Consider the following 27,862-nt stretch of genomic DNA (forward strand, 5'->3'; position numbering starts at 1 on the left):
GACACGTAAAGGTGTCTTTTGTATGTGCTAGATCTTCTACTGATATCGTTTACCCTTTAAATAGCCATGGACACATTAAAAGTGTACATTAGCACTTAGTACATTAGCAATATTTAATATATAATATATATTTAATATATAATAATGTATTAGTATATTAGCAATATTTAATCTTAATATTTAATCATCTACTCCCTGTGATTATATGGTCTTTAACATTCAAGGCCTGAAGCCCATGGATGTGGCATAGGGCATTGCCAGTCATGCCCCTGCTGGTATGGATAGCATCTTCACATTGTTCTGTAGGCTGCATTGAGAAAAGCACACAATTTTTTTAGCTTGGCAATGTAGTATTAACTCAAATCTAAGCTGTGGCATTAAATTAAAAAAAAGGAATGCCAGCCTTCAAACTTCAGAAACAAATTTGTGAAGCTTATTTGTGATGTTAAAAAAGTTAATTTTAGATGACCCAATACATTCTGAACTCCAGTGCAGTATAGTTTTAGTTTTGCCTCTTACCAGATATTCCCTATAATGTTGAGAGGGTCTCTGTGAACTTTGTACACACTTTTCCTGCAGAAGATGCAATATTTTATAAGGCGGACATTCAGAACTGGTTTGAACTGGATTGAAAGAATGCTGGACACAAGGGCTACTACATAATTCTATATCGTTATATAGGAAAGTGTGCTACGAACCTAAGTAACCAATTGTATTAAAAGTAATACTTTTTCTTTAGTAAATAGGGAGATAGGAAGATGTGCATGGTTTTGGAACACTGACAATCTTGTAAGCACAGGGAAGCGTGATGGATAATAGAAAAATATTTAAGGACTGTTCTAGTTAAATTACCTTGAGAAAAATACACAGAGCATCTCTCCATGCGCATTAAATAACTTCTGAGACGGACTACTGACTGTCTTTTAAGGGGAAGCGGGGAAAAATTTCTCCAACATGTCATTATTTAGGCTACATGTGTGTCCCTCTCAGTGTGTGTTACACAGAGGAAGAGCAGAGACGAGATGATGTTCCGTGAAAGAGTTTATTGATTAGAAGGTAAACGTACATTTTTGTTCCTCTAAACAGCTGAAGGAAGTTGATGCAAGGAAGATCCTGGCAGCCATGTTTTCATATGTGTGGCCCAAGGACAGACCAGATCTCCGGGCACGTGTTGCTGTTTCTCTGGGACTTCTTGCTGGCGCCAAGGTGGGTATGGTAGGGCAGAGTTTGTGTTGCAGATCGTTTCAGATTGCCTGTCTCTGCATCTGCTACATTATGCTCCCTCTGCGTTTTTCATTAATTTGTTTTATGTATCCTGTTAAATCATGAATAATATCCTATTAGCTCTTAAAACAGTGGGGTGATGTTAGAAATTTGCACAACTTAGTGGTGAATATTATATACTTTTACCTTTTATTACTTTAAAAATACTCTGGGTATTTTGTCTCCACAAAAACGTCTAGACCTGGGCAATTGCATAACTGACAAAACTGTAGTATTTTCACTTTAGTTCCCACTAGTTAGTAATGTACTAGAATTGCTCATATACGAGTTTATAAATCTCCTTAGGCCAACTTGGGTGATAAGCTTGTGTGAAAGGTGTTAAGTTACACAGCGCATCTGTTCAGTCTCAATCAGTGGAGCGTCTATGTTATTTTGGTTTTTAATGTGAAACAGGGTGTGTAATTCACAATCTAAAGTCATTTACACCCATTGTTAAGGAGTTTTAACATGCTGATAACTGCTTAACTGCCTTCAGTAAAGAACTGAATCAAAGTTTGGGTTATGCTGAGACCAGGGGCTTCAAGCTAAAAGAAGTCAATACATAATGGTAGGTACTTACTAGAATCAGTTAGCCTAATTACTAGTTATTAGTAGTTCAGGTAGGTTGAAAATCTGAAGATATCGGAGATCCATGGAGCTAGAATTGTTTATTGCCTTACAATGATCAACTTGGGACATGCTTTCTAAATGTTACACAAATGCATTGTACAGTTGAACATTGTGCAGTTTGATGTAGATTCAGTAGTTTGCATATATCCAAAATTGGTTTGAACTGTCTTATAATGTTTGATAAACCTGCTACAATTTCTTATTTTTTGCAAACTTAGCAAAGGTGCTAAATATACCCGAGTCTAGCCATGTGAAATAGGTTAAAAGGAGTGGTATTGGGTCCTGTTCCATATCTTGGTAAGCATTGCCACTTTACCATTTCTCCCCCTATCAGAACCATCCATTTTCTGTTTGTTAACCGAATCCACACATACACTTTATCTTGGGTTTCTTTAGCTTTGAGTTAAAGGCTTAATCTTTCATGTGGAACTGCATCAAAATATTTTATACGCTGTTATCAATTGCTTTAATGTTTTCTGAAAAGAATTTTAGCACACTGGATAAGATCTTCATTTTCTGCACCCATGCTGAGTTGTTTATGAGGATCAGTAAATCTCATTATAACCCAAGGTTCATTGTATATGAAAATGGTCACAAAAATCCTCTACCCTCATTATTTCTGCATATATGTTTGCCTTTATGAGAAAAGGCTTGACTGACTGACAGAAAAAGGTGGTTTTGATATTGTTTAAAAGCCCTGGAACTGCCTTGGCTTTTCATACTTTGTAATGTTCTTTGAAATGTAATTATCTTGGTTGAACTCAGTTTATTCTATTCCAAGATGCATATTCACAGGCTTTGTCAAGAAGGCTTGATAAAAAGGGCAAGGCAAAACACTATACATATACTTTGTGCTTCTGAACATTTTTACTTCGTCTGCCCATAATCGTACCTTTCAACTTTCAGGTAAATAACTGCAAAGTAAAGTCCAGATTTTTGGTTTACTGTTGTGGTTACAGGTACCTGCCCTTTGGTACTGTATTACTGTTCTTTCTTATGCCCACTTCAACAACAGTATAGCACAGAAGAAAATTTTCTATTCCTTGTTGAATCAAGGGTTGTTACCACAGCGCTTGTAGATTAGGGATGTAGGCATCTGTACCAGAATACTTACAGTTTTTAATTGACACACCAACTGTGCCAAAAAACAAGCACGTAAGAGCCGACATCTTGTAAAAATAAAGCTTGTCAGTGTATTAACCATGGAAACAACTACTGGTATATCATTTCAGCAGATGTAGCAACATGTGGGAAGCATGTTGCTCCTCTAGGGAACCCTGTTACCTGCTCTTGAAATAGCATGAACAGCTGTGGGGAAAAACAATGACAATGTGAAAATGTTTTTATTAATGCTTCACCTCGTATCTGTTAGACAAAGAGCTGTGGACACTGATTGCTGCACACCACTTAAAGATGTAAAACGATTTCCTGCTGTTTAAACACAAGCAAGAAAATAAATGTTGATTCTCTTATATCTGAACGCATTGAAGACTGATATCTGTCTTGTAATAATCCAACCTGACATGTCTTGTCCAAGTTAGTTTTGCAGAGAAGGGATAAATGAAATAAGATGGCAAAAAATTATACTTGCTTTAAAATGTTTTGGGTTTGGACAGGACAGTTTAGAAAACCAAAGCCAACAAAAATGCAAACTCAAGACAAAGAAGAATGTTGAGGGGGTTAATACAAGAAGTAAACACATTACAAAAACACTCTGTTTTTACTCTACCTCCACTCCCTTAGTGCAGTTTTAGAGGAGTGAGGATTGCATTAAAAAGTTCACAGGATTTCCCAGACTAGTAAAAGTAAAACTAATTTATAGTCCAAACAAGTGTATTTGGCTCTTGTAACAGAGCACTACATTGTATATAATGGGTTTAATTATTTAACTGTGATTGTAATATATCTTACATGGTTTCAAATGATTTTATATGAAACTATAATTTTAATGTGACTTCATTTATGAACTGTAAAATCTTAAGAGATATTTTCTGACTTAGAAATGTATAGAAGGATTAGGTAAAATTGACAGCTCAGGTTGGAACAAAAACCAGAAGACACTAGGCCTTCCAGGAGTTGATCTCCAGGAGCACTGCTCCAGATGTTCACAGATGGCCATTGAGATATAGGACCCGTTAGCCAGCAGGAGCCGGCACCATCTGTCCACAGAGGAATTTGCCATCCCCATCTGGACAGATGGTGGGCACTGCCAAGTGCTTCTGGTCAGCAGTAATGTTGAGGAGCATGGTAGCATGAAACATACCACCCAGAATAGCCAGGGATGCTGATGTCCCCATCAGCAGCCTGAAAAATGGTCATAAAGCAAATGGAATCTATGCTTCATGGGCTGTCCTCTATAAACTGATTCTTCCATCAATGCGGAATAACAGGAATTGGGATTTGTTTGGCTGTGTACATCCCCAATGCTCCCCCAATAACGTCCATTTTACACTCCAAGAAAACATGAGTAATTTACGGCTACTAACAGATTTTCCAATCGTGCAGCCTTCTTTATATGAGCCTTATTATTCAGCCCAGCGTGCTGCACTTGTTTTACACAAGGAAATTACCTTCCCCTTGCAGTGCTCCACAGTGACCTTGCTAATTTCACTCCCTTAGACTCCCTTAGCCCTAGTGAAAGGTGTTTTGAAGCAGCTCTCTTATTGATGCATCCAGTAAATGTTAGCTCTGCATTAAAGGTGACATTTAGCTCATCATTGCCGTTTTTTTTGTTTGCTAAATTAATCACTGAATCAGTGTGCATCCAAAATGAACGCATTTGACAGTGAAAGTCATTTTATTAAGTACAGTGCTCTTCACAGCTCCTCTAAATGGCATAATTTGAATTTTGAAATCCCAGATTATAACGTTTTTAAATACATTTTAATTCATTGAGAATATTGGACATATTATTTTGACACGGCTGGGAACGCCTAACTTGCTGGTCCTTTTTTGTGTAAAATTCAGTTAATGAGGAAAATTAAGGAATATTAACTTCACTGAAAGCCTGTGTTGTGAGGAGAGGGGTTGTGAACTGTCAACAGGCCATGCAGGGATTAGGGTCTGTCAGAGGAGGAGTGTGTAAAAGATCTGGAGAAGGTGAGACTCAGCTGTTGCTTATGATTGTGAATCTGTCTGTGAACCATTCAAAGCAAAATGGTGACCATACTCCATTTTAGAGATGTGTGCAAAAATCTTTGTTAAAATTGCAAAGAGATATTGGATTGTGCAATGAGAGAGAAATCTGGTAGAACAGCTTTGTCTAGAATTAGATATGAAGTTATACTTTTAAATAGAATGTAAGTTAAATCAGTTGGCTTCTGGTAATAATATTTAAGCAATATAACATTTCTATGAATGATCAAAAAGAAATGTCCATGATATGAATGCAAGTACAGTGATGAGATCAACGAAAGATTTAGTTTGATTGGCGACTTTTTATGTTTTAAAAGATTAACTTGATGTGTAGTGGCGCTACTTACTGTAATGGTGTTAATATTTGTGGCCACTGCTTCACCTGTAGGCTTATAGTCTTCAATCAACTAAGCCCATATTGTGCTACTCAACACTACTTCTCTCTGTATACCTTTATTGTGCTATGTTACACTCCATGAATTTTGCTGAAAGACCCTTGTGACCTAAAAATGCAAATCAAACAGGATCTGATTTGAGCAATAGAAGATTGTTGTAGTTCCAGTCAATAAATGTACTGTGAACTTTGATACTTACCTTGTAAATGTAATGTGTCATTTGTTATAACTAAAACAGTCAGAGCTGTATGCATAGAAACTTTCTACGTTTCTATATTTCCTAGTTTCCCAGGGAACTAAGTCCTTTCAGTCCGTCATGTAAGCCCTTTTATGTAACCACAGTTGAGAATGATTCTCACTTAAATGGCATACTCAAACTATGAAATGCCAGTATTAATGAAGTAAATTCACAGCAGTGGTAATCAAACACCTTGAAACACAGGCACTGATGGCATCTATGTGATTAAAAGCATCACCAGACAGGAATGTACTTTCAGGTGGGTAGCTGCGTCAGCATGCGTAGGCTGCAAAGGAAAAGTAATAGGTTTATTCCCTGCTAAAAAGAGAAGAAAGAAAACGCAACTTTTTGGCTGTGGAGCCTTCTTCAGTTGTGAGGTTCAGGTTCTTCTTTGCAGGAATCTACAGCCAGCAGGCATATCACCCTGCAACTCACAACTGGCAACCCACTGAAGCTAAGCAGGTGTGAGCCTGGTCAGTACCTGGATGGAGACCTCCTGGGGAAAAACTAAGGTTGCTGCTGGAAGAGGTGTTAGTGGGTCCATGTGGGTCCTAATGCCCCAGTATAGTGACGGGGACACTATACTGTATACAGTTATTTCGGATGAGAAGTAAAACCGAGGTCCTGACTCTCTGTGGTCATTAAAAATCCCAGGGTGTTTCTTGAAAAGAGTAGGGGTGTAACCCCTACCTGGCCAAATTTCCCTAATAATCCCCATCTATGAATTGGCTTCATTACTCTGCTCTCCTCCCCACTGATAGCTGATGTGTGGTGAGCGTTCTGGTGCACTATGGCTGCCGTCGCATCATCCAGGTTGATGCTGCACATTGGTGGTGGTGGAGGGGAGTCCCCATTACCTCCAAAGCACTTTGAGTGGAGTGTCCAGAAAAGCACTATATAAGTGTAAGTAATTATTAATTATTATTACTTTTACCTTCTGAGGTAGCTCCTTCCAATCAGTGGCTGCTGCAAACTGTAATAAGTAACAACCAACCAGTTGAGATTTAGAGAACAGCCAAATCTGATAAGAAAAGATAAGATCACTTTATTAGCCATATACAGATTCTTGCATTAGGGATTTGTCTTTTCACATATCCCAACTTGCTCTCCATGAGATACACAGACAGGGAGAGAAGCTTGGGGTCAGAGTGCAGGGTCAGCAGTTGTACAGCACCCCTGGAGCACTTGGGGTTAAGGGCCGTGCTCAGGGGCCCAACAGAGTAGGAATCTCTCTGCCGGCTGTGGGATTTGAACCGGCAACCTTCCAGCCACAGGCACAGATCCTTAGCCACAGAGCCACCGCTCCACCCCCTGTACACCCCCTGAGGCCTGAGTCTTGGACTTTGCAATAAAGAGGAGGACTGTAATATGTCATGCATGTCATCTCTAAATTGTTCCACGGGGGTTAATTAATATTTTCTGTTGTTTTAGGGGTCTTATATGTAGCAAGGGTCAGTAAGGCAGAGAGGAAAGATCACAGAGCTAAGATCAGCGGGGAGCTTTGTTCAAAAACAGAGCATGATTGGATTCCACTTTCTCCTAAACAGGAGCTGGAATACCACTATTTTCTCATGAAATTGAGTATGTCTGTTTACATGTAGTCCAAGATCTCATGTTTTAGTTTTTAGATTATCTTTTGTTTTAGCACAATTTATGCTACAAAGTAGTTGCAGTTTGGATTCACTTATGCACAACAGAATTAAAAAAACAATTAAATTGCTAAATGATTACACCTAAACATTTGGATTTGTTATATAGTTGTATATCAAGGGATATATTTATATTTTGCAGACAAATATTTTTGGTTGTAGGTAGTAATATGATACTTGGAAAAAGAAGTAATGGTGGTTAAGGTTAACTGTGGCCTCTCCACTTTCAAGCGTATTTTGTTTCAGTCTACCATTGCTGTCTTGTGTTTACTGGAAGAACTGGTCATCTATACCTCTTAACTAAGTTCTTATGTGTCTCAAATGCAAAACAAAATGGATGACTAGTTTGTTTTGTATTTGAGACACACAAGAACTACAATACAAAATGTTTATTTGAGAAAATAGCTTTTATTTATGGAGGGTCAGTTGTTGGCACATTACATCAAAATCAATTTTATCAAGCTACTGTGTGTTTCTGCCACTTGATAAAACAACAAGAGAAAACACTTCTGAAAGAAAAGAGAAGCAGTGGCATGTCTGAACAGTCTTGATACTGATTAATCCTTTCACACAGCTACTGTGTACGTATTACTGTGAATGTTAACAGTTCCATGAAATGTAAAAGTCATTGGTAGCATTGTTGACCCTTAGTACAGGACCCAGATTTTCACCTAAGATTTAGTCTGGAAGAAGTCACCCATTATTATCATTAAAGCTAGTATACTAAAATCCTTCAAGAAACACAGCTGGCAACCAAGTGTACTAGATGCTTATGTTATGTTAAACACTTCTAACAAGTTCTTTCTTTAAAGATGGCTTGCGTGAAGCATGTTTTTTTTACTGAAAGAGCTGTTTTGCAAATAAAACTACCCATCAGGCCCATCTGCTGATAGTGCTAAAGCCCACACAGTTTTTCCAGCTTTGTCTGACTGCTTCAAGTTTTATTCATGTTATAGAATCATTTTGCATAGGCATCTCTGCTTCACCCAATGCAATGGTATTGCAGCTTGGGCATATTATTAAATTTGTAAAACATTGTAAATTGTAAATATGAGATTTGATATCCATTTCTGCAAACATAATTTTCAACAAATCACTTGTCAAAATACGTAACTCAGTAATAATAATAATAATAATAATAATAATAATAATAATAATAATTGCTTACACTTATATAGCGCTTTTCTGGACATTCCACTCAAAGCGCTTTACAGGTAATGGGGACTCACCTCCACAACCACCAATGTGCAGCCCCACCTGGATGAGCAGAGTAATGAAGCCAATTCATAGATAGGGATTATTAGAAGGCCATGATTGGTAAGGGTTGTAGTGTGCTCTCTGAAGGCACCAGTTCTGTAGGGTTTGGGCAGTTACTGGGATAATTATTAATTGTAGCAGTAAATCACAAAATTGATTCTTTTGATGGCTTTAGAATCCAATCATGCGACATAACTCAAACAACGCACACACACAGGTACTAATACAAGAGGATACATTTATTAATACATAGAATATGCATGTAAAACTAACAGATCTTATCGAGAGGGTTATCAGAATACAAAAGGTATATATTCAGTCAGTTACAAAGTGTTACATATATCAAGAGGACATACGTTCAGTATATCATTCATTAAGACCGTTTCATAAATGAACTTGGTTATAACTTCTACATTAGATACTCAAAACAAGTACATAACTCTTAGGAATTAAATTGATATCAACTGGTTGGGATAACAATTGAATTCTCGAGCTGTAATGCATTGAAGTTGAATACTCATCCAATCTCTGGGGATTCAGATCTCCTGCGGGCACAAAGAAACAGTTGCAGGCTGTTGCTGTCCAATCCGCGCTCTCTGGCTGCGTGCCAGGGTGTGCTGTGCGGCTTGCGACGGTGCGCTGCTGATGCTCACTGACCGGCTAGTTAGTGTTGGCTTTAACTTGCAAAGTTTGTGCACAGGAGAAAAGATGACTGTGGGTCTCAGCAAGTCAGGAAGAGGACCGGTTCGTTCCTGATGAAGAGCTAGTTCTGAATAGTGATTCAGCTGTCCACAGTTCCGACCTGTTCATGAGGCTTGCTGCTGGTGCTAACCTCGGGTGGATCCTCTGGTTACTTTCTGGCAACCTCCGCTCTAGACTCTTAGAACAAAGGAAAGTTCTGGCACTCGGACACACTGGCCGTTCCGTGGTTGTCCGGGCTGAGTCTCAGGATTGTCAGGAGGCGCGCTGCGAGAATGTCCTGTCCTTGGGAGCCTTCTGCTCCTGGGCCGTCCTGCCCTGGAATTCTCCTTTGAATTCCCTTTAGAACAGTCCACAGAAATCCCTACTGAATCTCCTACAGGCTCTCTGTGTTGCCTGTTTTTACCTGGAGGAACTTCAGCTCGTTGATTGGCTGAAAGTTCCATGGGCATCAGAGTCCCACGTGGGTTACTCGGCCCTACCAGTCCCTGGTTGGTTGATCAAGGTGAGATATGAGTCACTTACTCCTGACACTTAGGAATGCAGTCCAGATGTCCATCTGGCACTCCCTAGACAGATAGGCGCCAATGGATGACCATTGATCATGATAGCCAGGCTTAGCTAAGTGCATCCCCCTTTGGGAGCTGTCCCTTATCAAAGGAACGTTAAATCAGCCTGCATGAATAGTTTCTCTGTGGCTGCAACACAGCGATGAACAGAGATGGGGCCTCCTTTGGGAAAGCTCAGAACACTTAATTCTTTCTTATTAATAAGCCTCGCCGCTACAGGGTCAATAGGAAATTTGGCCAGGATGGCGGGGTAACACCCCTACTCTTTTCAAGAAACACCCTGGGATTTTTAATGACCATGGAGAGTCAGGACCTCGGTCTTACGTCTCATCCGAAGGACGGCACCTGTTTACAGTATAGTGTCCCCGTCACTATACTGGGGTATTAGGACTCACATAGACCACAGTGTGAGCGCCCCCTGCTAGCCCCACTAACACCTCTTCCAGCAGCAACCTTAGTTTTTCCCCAGGAGGTCTCCCATCCAGGTAATATATAATAATAATAATAATAATAATAATAAACTTTATTTTATATAGCGCCTTTAAAGGTGGCTTCTCAAAGCGCTTTACAGGATGACAATAACAATAAATAAGAAGACTACAACAATAATTAAGAAGATTTCACAAGATAGAACACAATTATAATTACAATAATACAATAATAACAATAGAGGAGACCGTGGAAGGTGGTATTAAGAAGAGCAGAGGGGTGAAGAATGGAACCAGTTAAGTAAAGGCTTTTCTGAAGAAGAAGGTTTTGAGTCTAGATTTGAAGGAGTTTAGAGAAGGTGACTCTCTAATATCCTTGAGCAAAGAGTTCCAGAGCTTGGGGGCATAGCAGGAGAAGGCCCTGTCGCCCATACAATGTAGACGGGCTTGGGGGACAGTAAGGAGGGCAGAATTTGAAGAGCGGAGGTTGCGAGGTGGGGAGTAGGGCGATAAAAGTTCAGACAGGTATTGAGGTGCCAAGCCATGTAAAGCCTTATAGGTGAGCATGAGGATTTTAAAGTCTACTTGGAAGTTGACCGGAAGCCAGTGCAAGGACTCCAGGATAGGAGTAATGTGAACACTTGCACTAGACCTGGTCAGGATTCTGGCTGCTGAATTTTGGACATACTGCAGCTTGTTCAGAGTAGATTTAGATACCCCAGGGAGTAGAGCATTGCAGTAGTCAATTCGAGAGAATACAAATATGTTGATCAGCTTTTCAGCCACAGTTAATGATAGCATAGGGCGTAGTCTTGTGATATTTCTAAGGTGAAAAAAAGATGTTTTGACAGTATGCTGTACATGTGGGTCGAATGTTAAGCCAGAATCGAATATAACCCCAAGGTTTTTCAATTTTGATTGAAGCTCTAGTACAGAGCCATCTACAGACAGGGTTACAGGACTGGCTTTACGAAGTTGATGGGGGGTACCAATAAGCATGACTTCAGTCTTGTCACAGTTAAGATGAAGGAAGTTTTGAGTCATCCAAATTTTTATGTCAGAGATGCAATTAGAATAGAGACAGCCACATCAGTGTCGGGTTTGGTATGGATGTATATTTGAGTATCGTCAGCGTAAAAATGAAAGCATAGGCCATGTGATCTTAAAAGCTGACCAAGTGGGAACATGCAAATGCTGAAGAGCAACGGGCCCAGTATTGAGCCCTGGGGGACACCAGACTTGACAAGACCAATTTCAGACCTGTACCCATTGAGAGAGACAAAGTGACAGCGATCAGTGAAGTAAGACTTAAACCATTTGAGGGCAGTGTCAGAGACTCCAAACACAGTTCCGAGATGAGAAAGTAAGATGTTATGGTCAACAGTGTCAAAGGCAGCACTGAGATCAAGAAGGATGAGTATGGAAAGAGAACCAGAATCAGAAGCTATTAGGAGATCGTTGGTGACTTTGATTAGGACGGTTTCTGTGCTGTGAAGTTGACGGAAACCAGATTGGAGGGTTTCGAAAAGGTTGTTTGTCATGAGGTGGTTATGTAACTGAAGTGTGACAGCACGTTCTAGAATTTTAGAGAGAAAGGGTAGGTTGGAGATGGGGCGAAAGTTGTTAAGAATGTTGAGAGCCATGTTAGGCTTCTTTGGCACGGGAGTAATAGCAGCAGTTTTGAGGACCGTTGGTACAATGCCGGTGCTCAAGGATTCATGTATTATATTGAGGACAATGGGACAGAGAGAAGAGAAACAGGACTGGAATAAAGTGGTGGGAATGGGATCTAAAATATATGTGGTGGGTTTCATGCACGTAACTAGTTTGTAGAGGGATGCTGAGTCAAGAAGAGAGAAGCTGGAGAGACGGGAACCAGAGAAGTTGGATGAGGAAGGTGGAGGTATGGAAATGATATCCATAGTGGAGAGAATGTGATGCCGGATGTTGTCAATCTTAGAACTAAAGAAATCTAAGAATGTGTTGCAAAGTTGTGATGAGGCAGGTAATGTGGTAGGGCAGTTTGGCTTGAGCAGTCTGTTGATGGTTGAGAAAAGATGTCTGGGATTGTTTTGGTGATTTTCAATGATGTGAGAGTAGGTGGATCTAGCAGACTCTATAGTAACCTTATAATCAGATAAGTGATCTCTCCAGGTCTGATAATGTACATTTAGGCCGGAAAGACGCCACCTACACTCAAGTTTGCGAGAGGCTGCCTTCATGAATCACAGATGGTCATTGTACCAGGGGGCAGGGCGAGAGAAGGAGATGGTTCGAGTTTTTAAAGGAGCAAAGGTGTCGAGGGTAAATAAAAGAGCATTGTCAAGTAACTGTATTTTGTCCTCTAGAGGGTCAGAGGAAGAGAAACAGGATAAGGAGGACAGAACAGAATTTGCAAACCTTGGGTGATCAATTGATCACCAGTTGCGGAAATTTACAGAGCGTGGGGGGGAGGTGTTAGAAACAGTTAATTCCAGATTGAAGAGAATGGCTAAGTGGTCAAAGAGGCCTAGATCAAGGGGAGAGCAGTGGGAGACAAAGGAGTAATTTGCAATAATTAGATCTAAGGTGTGTCCTTTGTTATGTGTAGGGGTACAAACAAACTGAGTAAGGTCAAAGCATCCCAAAAGAGAAAGGAAGTCTTTAGCCAGACTGGAAGAGGTTGAATCAATGTGTATATTAAAGTCCCCTAGAATAAGGATCCTTTTAAATTTAAGGGATAAGAATGAGAGAAAATCGCCAAACTCACCTAAGAAGACTCCACTGGGTTTGGGTGGTCTGTAAACTGTGGCAATAATAGTAGATTGGGGGATAGAAACATTTAAAACAAGACACTCAAAAGAAGAGGGGGGGGGGGGGGGTATAGCTAAAAGACTTAGACTGTAAAAAAGGTTGTAAATAACAATGATGCCCCCCCGCCTCTGCCTGAAAGACGCGGAAGGTCAAACAAACCATATCCAGGAGGAACTAGTTTGTTGAATAGGAGTCCATCGTTTTGTTTGTGCCATGTTTCTGTTAAACACAGAAGGTCCAGTTGTTTTTCTTTGCTAATGTCACATAAAAGAAGAGCCTTGCTGTTAACAGAGCGGGTGTTGAGTAGCGCTGATCTGGCCATTCTCGGGGATGCAGGGGGAAGTGGAGTGCGGTCCAGGTGTGGTAGTGAGAGGAGATTTTTTAGATTTTTGCGACCAGTACCTGTACCACACCTGCTTAGCTTCAGTGGGTTGCCAGTTGTGAGTTGCAGGGTGATATGGCTGCTGGCTATATCACCCTGCAACAGTAACCCAATGTAGCTCACTATTTGATAATTCATTTGCATTAATGCATACATTACCTACCACCTTGTGCAAAAAAGTTGAAAACTAAGTAAAATAGTGTAGAGCTTTAAAAATATGCTGATTTAATAGAATGAAAATTCTAAAGTTGTTGGAAACTGCAAATGTGCGAAGTATTCTTAAAAGAAGCTGAAATGCTGCCATAACGTATAAAAGTTTGAACTAAGGAATTCAGAATCTTTGAACCCTTAGTCCATTTATGAGTTTTCAGATACTGTAGTTTATAAAGTTTTTAAATGATTTTTACAGGGTTATATGGATTTGTGGCTGGTGAGGAATTTATTTTTTGTAAGAAACCAATGTCTGGGGGATTAAGATAAAGATTGACATGCCAATAGTGAGCAGGGACAGATAACCAGCTTTATCTTCTGATCGAAGTACTGTACTTCTATCCTGTTCAGCTGCAAGACTGAAATTTACAAAGCAGCAAAACCTCTTTTAAAAGAATAGGACATAACTTAAAGAATCCAGTCTTGTCCAAGACTCGGCCTCTCTCTATGATTCAGGGTGTTTTGCATAATGTAACGGCACTCCCATCTTTATTTGTACTTGATAAATTTGGGTACAGATGTCATTGGAATAAACAATACTTTCCATCCCAAAAAACTTGGCAAGATGCAGAAAAAACAGACTAAATCATTTTTTTTTCTGTGGAATCCTACCAGACTGGGCAAAGGTGGACATCTGCAAATATGAATATGACAGAAGATGCAGAAGAAGACTTCAGTTTTCTGGGACACTGGAAACCTTTCCATGAGAAAAGGCATCTGTACAGAATTGACATCTAAATGTATATCTAAAATGATATGTGGAAGAGTGTTTTTTAATCATCTGATTAAAAACAAGAAGATCCAGTTAAAGGAAAGGATCATAATGAATTGCAAGCACAAGTCATCAAAAGGCCAAGAGATTAACTGAAACAAATATTGTAATGCTGGCTAAAATACATTATTTTACTGTCAATAAAGAAGTAAAATATATCTGGGAAAATTATCAGTGATGGAAAGCTTATGTGACAATATGAAAGAAAAATGGCTTAGGTAATGAATATTTCACTCAAGTGTTCCCAATGGGTAACCAGGTTATTGGATGTTCAAAGAAATCTAACAACAGTAGTGGATACATAGGGGGCATACTATACAGTGTATTTAGATTTTCAGCATACTTCTGATTAAGTTCATGACCAAACATTAATTTTCATTACAAACAATAACCATTCAGAGCAATATGAGTATTTGGATGAGAATTGGTTAATAGAAAATAGATAAAGGTGAATGCTGGGGTGACATCTTAGTGTTATACAAGATGTTATACATCTGTAGTAGAACCACAGCCCTTTCTAATTTATTATTTTTTGATAATTCTTATTCAATTAACTACACCCTATTATGGTAAATAAGTAAGTAAAGACTATACCAAATTAGTTGGATAAGAAAGCAATGCAGAAGCAGTAAATCAAATTCCAAGAAATCTTGATAAAGTTCAAGACTGACATTTTTTATGTAGTGCCAATTTTGTATACAGGTAGCAAAAACATTAAGCATTGCATAACTGTTTTGCCCCAATGAAGAATGTTTGAGTTTTGTCAAACGTTTTATTTTGTAAAATGTTAGTTGTAGTCATGAGCTCTCTTAATGAGTGTATCTGTCTTAGGTTTCCATTTCGATGGTCGAACAAATGGTTCCAAATATATTGAACATCAATGATAACATCACTTGTCACTGAAACAAAAACAGAAAGTTATTTTGGAAAGTCTTGTTTACAGACATAAGCTTGTTGTTTTGATTAACAAGTTTCTCATCAACTGGGTTGGTCAACGAAGCTTCTACTATGAAAGTTACAGGCTAGTAGTCTAACCACCATTAGGAGCAATTCTAATAAGCTTCCTCTAACATCTGCACACTTCCCTCAAACCCAGCTCCTTAAACCATCACTCTTGGACCTCTCTGCTGTTGTTCTTCACAACAGTTTGTGTTTTGCAGGTCTGCAATACATTCACTGACATCTATCGGGAAGATCTTCACAAAACCTTGATTTATCAATAAATATGACCCATTTCCATTGCTGGAGGTCCACTTGTTGTGGTTTAGTCCAGCCTTCCAACATACTGATGGCAAAAAGACATTACTTTGATAAGCGGTGCATATTGGTTCCCTACTGTCTTTTTCTGTCTTTAATCGTCATGATGTTTTTTGATAGGCTTAGCATTTAACAGGGTTAATCTTCTTGTCAGCTGTGCCTGACCAACTTTTATTAACGGAATGATTTAATGTTCTTGCACCAGTCATTCATGTCTATTGCGGTCAATCATCTAGGGATCAGTTCATCAAAATGACCCCAAAACCATTTAATCAGTATCCACAATTTGGTTGTCCATGTCGTGTCTGTGACATTTATATCCTCAATTGCTTCATAATCATTTAATTGGTGTTCTGTAAATTGAAGTCTTAAATATTCTGTGTGCCCTTGACATTCCAGTATTATGTTCCAGGAAAGCATCGGTGGGCAGAAGAGCTTTGTTATGATGGAAATGCTGTCATTCTATGTCTTGTGTGGGCTCTGAAGGCTAGCTTAAGGTTAAAGTTGATCTGCTCTTTGTTTAGACAACACAAAAGCCTATTTAGTAAAGTAAATTCAAAATTAAGACTGTTTTGGACTTCTGGGGACAGTCGGTGTGTAATGGCCAAATCACTGAGCTCCCGCATTATAACCCATATTTTTTTTCATTTATATTCAGATCAGAGGTGGATTTTGTTTCCTCTTTTTTAATTTTTCTTTTTATTCATCATGCTATCAACGAAGAAGGAGGGCTCATCTCCTTCCGCAATGCCCGTGGGGACAAGCTTCAGATCGGTACCAAGGCACAGTGAATTTGTGCCTGTTTTAGAGGGCATTAGGAACACAAAACGATTCACTTTGCAGTATGATAAAAAGTTTAGCTGAGGTTTTGAGTCTCATTAAAGAGCTTTGTAGCCTCTTCGATATAACAAACAAGTTCAAACTGTTGAACAGCTTTCTACTTTCTATGGTGGACACACTAAGTGCTGCTGTGCATCTGGTAAAAAAGAGAATTCAATGCCAGTGTGCAACATCTGAGCGCGCCCCAGGCCAAAATGAATGAACTGTAGGATAATGGGTGTTGGTGTAACGTGAGACTGGTGGGGCAATCCAAGGGCACTAAAGGCAAAGGAACAGTTAGGTTCCTCCAGAAGATGGTGCCTCATTGGATCCCTTCACTTCCTACATCTCCTCCTACGGAAGTAATGAGGGCCTACTGGGTCTAAAGCAGTTCTGTGGACAGCTCAGACAGGTTCTTACACTGATCTTCAAAACTGCTATTCCACGTAGGTTGTTGAGCTCTTTTGTAGGAAGCTCTGACAGCCCTCTATATCAATGCAGAGGGAGGTAGACTTTCTTTCTACGCTGACTAACCTTCAACCACAGCAGAGTAAGAGCCAAGCTTCAGCAGAAGGGATCTGAAAATAATTTTCTGATCTACCTTGCATCTCTCTGGGTGTCGAACTGAGGTGAGAAGCAGCTTTTTAGGTCTCTTTCTGAAGTGGATGCATTTATTATTAGGCTTTTAGATCCTCCTTCTTCAGTGAGGAGAGATCTATGATTTGACTCTCTGAACATGGACTGTTCTACAAAGCAATTTTCCTAAGAGTGAGGCTCTTTCTCTTTTGTCAGTGTATAACTGTTCACTTTCTTGTACAAGTCATGTTTTTCTTTTTCGTCTTTCTTTTCAGCTCTCTGCAGTAGCACTCACTTTCAGTAAAAGGGAAAAACATTTAGAAACCATACGTATTTAGTGCTTTAATAGTACCACACTGTCCCCATCATTGCTGACAGTTTTGTTCTGGGAGTGACTTTACTATATGTTAAGTTCTCCTAGAGTTCGTACCCATGAACAACCAGAATGCCTTTTCCTTCAGTCTCTGAAGGCATAATGATACAGTGCAGTCCATAAGTATTTGGACAGTGACACGATTTTTGTTGTTTTGGCTCTGTACTCCAGTACATTGGATTTGAAATGAAAGAATGACAAGTTAGAAGTTAAAATGCAGAATGTTGGCTTTACTTTAGGCTCTAGTGCGTGAACCATATAGGAATCGCAGCCCTTTTTATACGTAGTCCCCCCATTTCAGGGGACCAAAAGTAATTGGACACATTAACAATGTTAAATAAAATTGTCATGTTTAGTATTTGGTTGCAAATCCTTTGCAGTCGATGACTACCTGAAGTCTGTGACCCGTAGACATCACCAGACACTGGGTATCTTCCATGGTGTTGCTCTGCCAAGTCTGTAATGCAGCCATTTTCAGTTCCTGCTTGTTTCGGGGGCTTTTTGCCTTCAGTAAGTTAAATGCATGCTAAGTGGGATTCAGGTTGGGTGATTGACTTGGCCAGTTAAGAATATTCCACTTTTTGGCCCTGAAAAACTCCATAGTTGCTTTAGCAGTATGTTTGGGGTCATTGTCCTGCTGCAAGGTCTAGCGTCGTCCAGTGAGTTTTGAGGCATTTGGTTGGATCTGAGCAGATAAGATGCTTCTGTACACTTCAGAATTCACCCTGCTGCTGCCATCTACAGTCACATCATCAATAAAGACAAGTGAGCCTGTTCCAGTGGCATCCATACATACCCAAGCCATGACACTACCTCCACCATGTTTCACAGATGAAGTGGTGTGCTTTGGATCATGAGCAGTTCCTTTTTTTTCTCCACAGTTTCCTCTTTCCATCACCATATAGATGTAAATGCCTTCAAATTAATTCTGCCCTTTAACGTCTAACTAGTCATTGTTTCATTTTGAATCCAATGTGCTGGAGTATATAGCCAAAACAACAAAAATTGTGTCACTCTCCAAATATTTACGGACTGCACTGTACCTCAAGACTTGCTAGTAAATTATAATGTGGCTGCTTCCTCCTTCGTGCATAAATCAAAGGGATCACTTATTCAACTATGCTGGGGAGTACGTATGGGAAAAAATCACTTTCGTATCCGTTTATGCTCCAGATACATTCAGGGCTGAATTATTCAGTTCTCTGACTAAACTTCTATCAGGATTGACATTTCTAAAGTAAAGAAGCTGTGAGAAAAGAAGAATCTTGGCAATGCTTTACGAGAGCCCAGCTTGTAAGAGGAAAAATCTGCTCATTGGGGTTGTCCTTCACAGCACATGAATACTGAATCTGACTAATAGTTTTCACAGTTTGATCTCATTCAGTGCTGTATTTTCTGCAGGGTTATTTTACAATTGTGTTGATTTGCAAGGTTTATTAGGCATACCCATGTTTTCTGTGGTGTAGGAGAGTTTTTCTGTAGTATATGCTTTTTTCATTATCCACAGAAAATTCAGGACCGTATCCCTTGAGAATAAAGAGGACTAGGTGTATACTGTTGGTTGTTGCTTGGTAGTTTTTAATATTATTGTTGTTATAGTCATGTTAACCTGCATTGCTTAAAGTAAAAGACTGCTTAATGTATTGTATGTTGTTTAATAGGGGACACCTGGGAAGCTAGATGCAGTGAAATTTAAAGCACACAATGTGGTCAATGTCAATGTCTAGTGACAACAACTTTACCACCTCTCAGCCTGGACCTTCAGATCTTGGAAGCTAAGCAAGGCAAGGCATGGTCAGCATTGGAATGTGAGACCTTTAAGGAAATCCAGGTTGTTGCTTATTCAGTGATATTAGTAGATGAGTAGTTGGCCTTGTTCCTTCCTACAATCTAACAAAAAATAAAACAATGTTTGGAAGAGCACTGGACATTTTATGCAGCTACCAAGCCAGTCCAAACAATCTTAAACGGTTGAGAAACACTCCTTTAATGTCTATATAGCGTGTTTCATGGAGAGCTACGCTCACTCTAAACATACTGTACTGTACAAGTTCTAGAAGTATCTCCATCGCATTTGATTAAGAGCTTTGGATCTGTATTAACAAGCAACCAAAACTACGTGAATTAATTATTAAGTTTAAAGCTAACACAAAGTAGCATTGAGTTTTTTTTTAGTTCGGCTGCTCCAAATGTTTTTTGAGCTCATTATATAGTGGTTTGCATAGCTTTTTTTCTTGAAAAACTATCCCAAGGTGCTGTGCAAAAGCATAGAATATGTACAATTATTTTGGTGACTATAAACAGTTGCTTTTCTATTTTTTTTCAGAATTTCATACTTAAAAATGGTTGTGGACTTGGTAATAGTCATTCTTTACTTATTGCCTGTTGGCAAATTGCCCAGTAGAGGAATGGCTTGAACTGTTGTCAAGAGCTACTGATATTTATGGTCATGCACTGCAGTAACTATCATTGAAAATTCTTCATCTAGGTATTCAGTTGAATTGCTGAAAACCAAGTGGATGCAATCTGGGAACCTTCTTCTTTTCCGAGTAAAAGAAATCCTGAAATGCTGTAAACATCCTAACAGTATTGGCAGTGATAAGATGACAAATGCGGATCAAAAAATTGCTGCCAATTTATTATTCTCAGTAACTGATGACAGGATTACACGCATTAATTACCCTAAGCATGAAAACCTGATGGGATTACTAATGAGGTTTCTGTGTGTCACCAGGTAACTACAGACACTTGGTTCATTCAAAACTGCAATGCCTTGAAGAGTGTTCAGACCCTTCCTGTGGTATCCCATTTTGGGAAATTATGCCACTAATTGGCTGAAACGAGTACTTTGGTTTCATTCACTAATCCTTGGATCAGTTAATTACTGAATACGAAATGGGCTAGAGGGGCTAAATGTCCTCCTTTGTAACCTTTTTTATTATTGACTCACAGACATTTTCTCCCGTCTCATTCTTTGATCTCTGTAGCTCTTGAATTTTTGTAGAAGGCTGCTCAGTAACAGCCCTCGCCTGTTTCTGGGCTGCTCAGTTTGGAGAGAGTCTGATTTAAACATTTTTTGGGTGGTACAAGGCACCTTCCATTTCTTGATGATTCAATAGACTGTGCTCACAGGGATATTCATGGACTAGAGAAATATTTTAGGACCTTCTTCCAATCTGTGCTTTTCAAGGACCTACAGTAACTACTTCTTAGACCGGTTGAATCTTTACTTGAAATTCACTGCCTGACCAAAGAACCTCACAGAAGCAAGTATTTTTATTGTGAAATCATATGAACCACTATGAGGTCACTCAGCTAATTGTGTGGTCCATTAAGGTAATTATTTACTCCTAGATTAGGATTGCCACAGCAAAAGTTTTGAATACTTACACATTCATAACTTACATTTGTCTTTCATGTTATCTGTTTAATTTTTTATTTGTGTGTATTTCAAAGTATCAGGACTACAAGCATTAAAGAAACAAAATGTGGATTTCAGGGTCTGAATTCATTTCTATGACACTGTAGCGAATATTTTCATTAGGAGGGACACATTTTCATCTTAAATTATTTGCAAGTGTCTAGCCAACATTATTAACATAGGGTGTAAATTACAAACATAAGAATGACTTAACAGTTTGATGCAGTTGCAGTTTTAAATAAAGACAACTTTACTTTTTTTCTCTTCTCATATTCACAGATTTTCTTCAATTATGTGTCATCAATTTATAATGTTTTATAAATTCAAGGATTCTTACAGGCAAATCCCTTTTCAGAATGTGATTTATGCTTACTTTCAAGTAATTATTTGAAATACTGTGCCATAAAAATCAAATGAATTTAAAACTGAAGTTCCTGCAAGGTTGTTTCATAGTTTGTAGGTTGAGGCCCTTTGAGGTGATAAAACACCTTTTGCCTTTCATAGACCGTAAAAAATATTAATTGGGGTGTGGGTTATGGTAATTTAAGTGTTGATCTTAAGATATTGTTTTATTTTTCTGTTTTCCACATTGGCAGTACAGTGGTTAGCATTGCTGTCTCACAACACTGGGGCCTTGGGTTTAATTCCAGATCCAGTGTGCGGTTAGAAACTCCATGGAGTTTCTAGCCATGTACATATAGGTTTCCTTTGGCTGCTCAACTTCCCTCCCATGGTCCAAAGACATAATGATTGATTAATTCCCTTTTGGGGAAATTGACTCTGGTGCAAGCGAGTATGTATGTCAGTCTGGGTATGTACCCTGCAATGGACTGGCATCAAGTTCAGGGTGTTTCCTACCATATGCATGTTGCTTTCCAGGATAGGCTTTGCCTCTTTGGTAACCCTAATTGGATAAAGTGGTTAGAAAAGGAAAGTGTGGCTGTTTCACATTGTGGTATCAACACACGAGGCCCTGAAGGGGTCTGTATTTGTATGCTCCATATTTTTAAATGAAACAGTTTAGAAATCTTACATGAAAGTACAACATACAGATTCAGAATATATAAAATAAATATACAAAAAAACATTCTAAAAGGCGTGAAAAGCAAGTCTCATATCAAACACAATAAACAATGGAGTTCCTTTGTTGTTTTTAGTAATGTGGTTAATACCAAAAGCATTAGCACATTTCTTTGTAATAAACCACCTTCAATGTCAAACCATTTAACCAAAAGATTTTATGAAACCACATGGAAAGTAGACTTCACCATGTAGTAATAACAGGTATAATGGGAATGTTATCTTGTCAGGAGCTGAGGCTGCTTTTTTGTTTTGGGGATGGCACCCTCACTTGAAATGGTCATCTTTGAAGTGTGATGTACTGTATTTGCTGTAGCACTGTTCACGTCATTGGTTTTCTGTGGTACTACAAAATCCTTTATCATTTTTTTTAATGCACGCACTGCTGGTCTAAATGCTGATTCTAGAAAAAAGTATAATGTCACTGTCAAAATGTACTAGCAGCAGACTCTTTGTACCCAGCCCTGATGAACACTGTCAAGATTACAGTGATCTTTTCTTTAACTTTGCTGTCAAGTCAACCTACAATACTACAGGTCAGGCAAGCAGACTGAGCACAAGTGGTATGTGATCTATGTACAGACTATTAGCACAGAAGAACCAATAAAATCCAGCATTTCCTTCTTAATTTATACAGTCGCCTCTGGCTAAAGGAATTTTAAAAATCAAACTGAACAGAAAAAAAAATCCTAGCACCAAGTGTTTTCAATTTTCTGTGCATTGTAAATGCAGTAGTGTTAGTAAAAAGTAGCAATGCAGGATACATTGGTACTAACAACTGGGACAAATTAAATACGTATAGGATTGTAATACCTTGGGTGTGAATTATGCTGATGGCAGCTCATGCAAAAATACTAATTGCCTTTAACCCAGAAGGATGAATATGAACAAATTCTGCAAAGACTAGAAAAGGCCTCGGGTATATCTGTATGAACAGTTCTCATATGACCACCATTGTTGCAAGCTATTATATTGCACAGGTGCCAGGAAACATTTTTTAAAAATCAGGTGTTCCACTTTTTGTTTCCCTAAGGTGAGCCATTACATTACAACCTCACAGCCAGAAACAAGCATTGAAAAATTTGCCTGCCAATCATGGGGAAACGCGCTTTGGGGCAATGCTGCCATAATAGTTATTTTTACTGCTTGGCCACATTTTAAATAGTTGATTCTGGTATTGAAGACTGCAGTTTCTGTTTATCATGCAGTGTTCACTTCAGCCAACGAGATTAAAGGACTCTCACGGTGTGTTCTTTGGCTTTGAATTTATGAGGTGGCGTGCCAACAAACAAGCTTACTCTCTTGTGAAAGCGCTTATCACAAGTGAATTTCCTATTTAGGAACAGTGGACAAGTCTGGCATGGAACACCTTGTTTTGTTGTAAAGATAAGAGATTCAGGCAGCTTTTGCAAGTTAGATTATTTAATGTTTTATTTTGTGTTCCAGACAACTACTCCAGTAATTGAAGAATTAGTTTTGTGTTCACTTAGTGTCCAGCCAGAATGTTGTTTGTCGGCTCTTCTTGCCTCAAAGGAAGAGGCTAGAAAATGAAATAGAAATGCTGAAGGTCTGCAGTATGCTTGGTGAAATAAGGGACAAAATCCAAACTGACAGTTAACATCCCTCCAACTGCCCTTAGTTTATACATAGTCTGCATTGTTCCATAAATGAGTATTACTATTCTATTCTCCAGTGGTAAATTATTGTTGTCACTTAGAAAAACTCTACTCTCAAATTGCTAAAGTGCTGTATTATATTGTAAAAGGTTTACTAAAATAATCGGTGCCCAGTGGGGTATTTGTGCTTCACACAATCTTTGTAAAATTCAGGAATACTCAGATACAGAAGTTTATTATTATTTCTTAAACGAAGTCAGTTGCGTTCTTACTGTTAACTCAATGTTATTCACCTTAGGGACACTGTAGGAGCAGTGCTGATCATACAAATGTGAGGTCTTTCGCAGCAAGGTGATCTAAGCTAACATTCACCTAAAATTATGCATGCAGGAACAGAAGTAAAGACTTCCATTGCTTAGTAGCTATTTAATATGTAAAAGACTGCAGGCTCTTGTAGATACAGCAATACAAGGTGCTGAAGAGATCTTGCTTATCCCCTTGTTTTGAGTACATTTTAGACAAGTGGTGTGAAACAAAACTTGATATTCTTTTCTGCTTCATTGGTATAATTTATACTGAAGCCTGCAGCTGAAAATGGATCAAAACTGCTTTGTGATGTAGGTTTTATTTCCAGAGCAAGCTGTGCATCACAATGCCTGTTGGTTAGATAATACAAGGACTTCTGAAAGCAGAAAAATCCCACACAGGCTTTTCAATTTCTCCTTTGCTTCCTTTAGTTGTCAGGGGCAAGACTTGGGGTTCAGGTGTTTGTGGTTATTGACCACCTGTTAGGGGGTCATTTCACAGATTTCCAGGCCTTGCATGATAATGGTGAAATGGAAATGTTTCATTTTTTTCAGATGACGAACATCGTGGTTCCCTTCATGTTTAAATATGCAGTAGACAACCTCAACCAGATGTCGGGAAACATGCTGAACCTGAGTGACGCGCCAAGTACCGTTGCAACCATGGCAACAACTGTCCTGATTGGCTGTGAGTACGATTCTCTTATCTCTTGGCAGGTGTTGACTTTTTTTGGAAGGCTACCGTGTATTATGTAGCATCTGACCTTTTTGCAGAGATTTAATTCTAATGCCGCTCTTTAACGTCTTTTTGTTCCTTGTTGCAAATCGAGTTTGTGGCTGTCGTGGAGATTTGACTAGGGCATGGCAGTGGCAAAATGTTTACCTGCCAAAAGTTGCATTCTTTTAAGAGTTAAGAAGCCTGTATGAATCACTGTGTTTTGCATCTTTATATGTCTCTTTGGTTATCTCGTCTTTGTTTTTTCAATATCATACAACCCACAATATCTTGTACATAGTGTTGTGAAGCCTGGCTGGCACAAGTGCATTTATATTTCCTTGAGCAAATAAAAGACTGCATTGACTGAAGGCAGTCAAGTGATTTTCTGTAAGCTGCTTTCTGAAACTACTTCCTGAGAATCTGATGTGTATGTAGTGGGAGGTTTTATAAACTGTAATAAAACTAAACCCTTTTCATGCTTTCTTATTTAACTCCTGCACATGTCATGTCACCTAGGCTCCTGGAAAAAGTAGCACAGACTGTATCTACACTTCGAGTTTAGTGATCTGAACAATAATTTATTAGGTCATTCAGTACTTTGTCTCTTCCTCCACACCTTCTGAAAAGATAATAAATTGTTTTAAAAGCAAATTAATGAAATGCAGGTAAAATTACCATCAGAGCTCAAACAATGGAACTAATTGTATTGGTAATGTGTAATAATACCCTCTCTAAGCACTGAATCAGTCTGAAGCTTAATGCCGCAATCTGCCATAGGGGCTGTGTGAAAATATGGCCAGTGATATTTTTTATGTTACACCCACTTATTCTGGAATAACCAGTCATTTCTAACTAACTTTACACCTATTATGCACAAGGAAAGTAAGAACCTATGGATACGCTTCACTAACATCCATACTTGTTATTTTTAACATAGTTAAACGGCTCCATAGTGCTGTATAGGAATGTTCACAGAGGTTTGGGAGGGGGGGCTGTCTCTAACTAGGGCTGGGCGATATGGCCAAAAATATCATGATAAAAATTTTCATATCAGTCGATATCGATAATTATCACAATAAATGTCAAATCATTATTCCTATCAAGTTTAAAGGCAGATTTTTTTCTCTTGAGTGAAATTTGAAGAAACCAGACAGTTAATTGGTAAATTAAACAACTCTTTATTTTAAGAACACAACAAACACTTGCCAAACAGCAGAAACATTAAACAAATCTGAGGTAGAGAGTATTCAAGTCTTTTTTATGTCAAAATATGCATGAGTAAAATTTACAAAATAAATATCTTAATAGAAAAATTAAATACTGCAGTGTGATAAAACACACATAGAACATGGCTCAGACAGACTGCTGTGTTTAAAGTGCTCTGTTTTATGTCTGATCGTAAAAAGCCAAAATATCTCCAAATTACTGAGGTTGAATGACCTTTTCTGTCGACGATGTCATCGTCCTTCAAGCTGCTCGTTGGCAGCACTACATTTTCTTCAGTGTCGCTCATTTCTCCACTAACTACAATCCTGTCAGCCACCACCGTGTGGGTAAACAGCACCACGTTAGCTGCCCAGTCTGCAACGCGCACGCGCACTCATGCAGTATTTTGTGCAAAGCATAACATATATATCGAACATTTATCAAACTTTTGTTAAAATTATATAGCTGGAAAATTATATCGCGATAATTATCGTTATCGAATTATCGCCCAGCACTATCTCTAACTCATGTCACAGTTACTATGCAGTTTCCTGATGTGTCCTAGGAGTCCCTGTAAAGCCAAATGTCCGATCCCTTCCTAACTCCTGCAACACTTAGTTGTATATAGTTACTTGGTAATCCTGGTTACAGTTGGCTAACATAGCATGAAATGCAACACATACCACAGGGCTCAGCCTGTGTTCTAAGCAAGCATCTTTGCTGCCGAGCCATGCACATTGTCCCCTGGGGTGGTACGAGGGCTATACCATTGAGCAAAGTGGACTGAAAACTGTGGATTACATTTCACATTCAATATATATTATGCAATATATTATGGAGAAATGGTAACTCCTAACCCTTCCCCAGCGACAGCATCACTTTAATTGAAAATTTCGGGGGAGACCCCTGCAGTGAATTGGGAATTTGGACAATGGATTATTAAAACAGACATATGGAGCTAGCTAATTGTTCACATGCCTGATTGAAATTCTTTGTGATGAAGCTAAGCAGGATTAGGGGAGTGGCACTGGGCATTTTTCAGTCACACTAAGTGTAAATCCTTCTGCGAGTCTGCACCAGGGCTTCACAGTATGGGAGTGCCTGCTGTTCGTGCAGTGTTTGGCATTGACTTTATTCATCGATGCTAAGCAAATGCATCTATTTAGTGAAAAGTGGAAAGAAAAAATGTAATAAGGCCATGAAGGTGATCGTTTTAACTTAATCTTGTTTTCCCAAAGAGTGTTTTCCCACATTCTTGACAATATTAATGGGACTTTAGGACAATTTGACTGCAAGGAGCTAGATCTGAAAAAATAAACATTTTTATAAGCTGCAGTTTGAATATGACTGATTTTTCTAGCCATACTAAACCTTTTCCACTTGAAGTCTCCCTCCTTCACTTGTGTACCATATTTCTGTGGTACTTTGATGTCCTCCACAAGAACAGTGTACAATTTTTTTTTTTCCTCCTAGGTCATGGCATTTTTTTCTTAGACAGGTTGTGCAATATCAGTCCACTTGTCTTGTTGCCTTTTTAATTGTTCTTTAGCAAGGTACCAAAGTGTACACCAGTGGAGAGAGCTATATATAATGTATATAATAAAATATATATTTTCTATAAGATGTAAAGAGAACGAAGAAAAAAATGAAGGTTTTTTAGAAGGCTTTTATGGAGAACACATTGTGGAGAAGTATAATGCTGTGTTTTTACATGCATAAGAATGGTTACAAATGAGAGGGGGCCATTCAGCCCATCTAGTCCTTTTAGTAGTTGTTAATTGATCTGAGGAGCTCATCCAGCTGTTTCTTGAAAGAAAGCAGCATTTTGGCTTCAACTGCATAGCTGGGTAGCTTGTGGAGTACTCCCACAAACCTTTAGGCAAACTTGTACCTCATGTTCTCCATTTAACTGCACTTCCATGTAGTTTTCAGTTATATCCTCCGGTTCATGTTTCAGTGTTCATTATGAAGAAATCAGCTGTGATTTGGCTGTCAGTGCATTTGAGGTTTCTGAGCACATGTATCAGGTCCCCTCGTAGTGCTCTCTGTTTAAGATTAAAATGATTCAGTC

The 27,862-nt window shown here is 38.8% G+C and overlaps 1 protein-coding gene across 1 annotated transcript in view; it reads left to right on the forward strand.

The window, feature by feature from the left end:
• The window catches only part of abcb7 (ATP-binding cassette, sub-family B (MDR/TAP), member 7), an 82,073-nt gene that overhangs the window by 8,997 nt on the left and 45,214 nt on the right, over positions 1–27,862 (forward strand). Inside the window, exons 4-5 of the mRNA XM_015351079.2 lie at positions 1,087–1,206; positions 24,423–24,555. Coding sequence (XP_015206565.2) covers positions 1,087–1,206; positions 24,423–24,555 — 253 coding nt within the window. The remainder of the gene's footprint in view (positions 1–1,086; positions 1,207–24,422; positions 24,556–27,862) is intronic.

The sequence above is a fragment of the Lepisosteus oculatus genome, chromosome 8 (genome assembly GCF_040954835.1).
Source record: "Lepisosteus oculatus isolate fLepOcu1 chromosome 8, fLepOcu1.hap2, whole genome shotgun sequence".
NCBI lineage: Eukaryota > Metazoa > Chordata > Actinopteri > Semionotiformes > Lepisosteidae > Lepisosteus > Lepisosteus oculatus.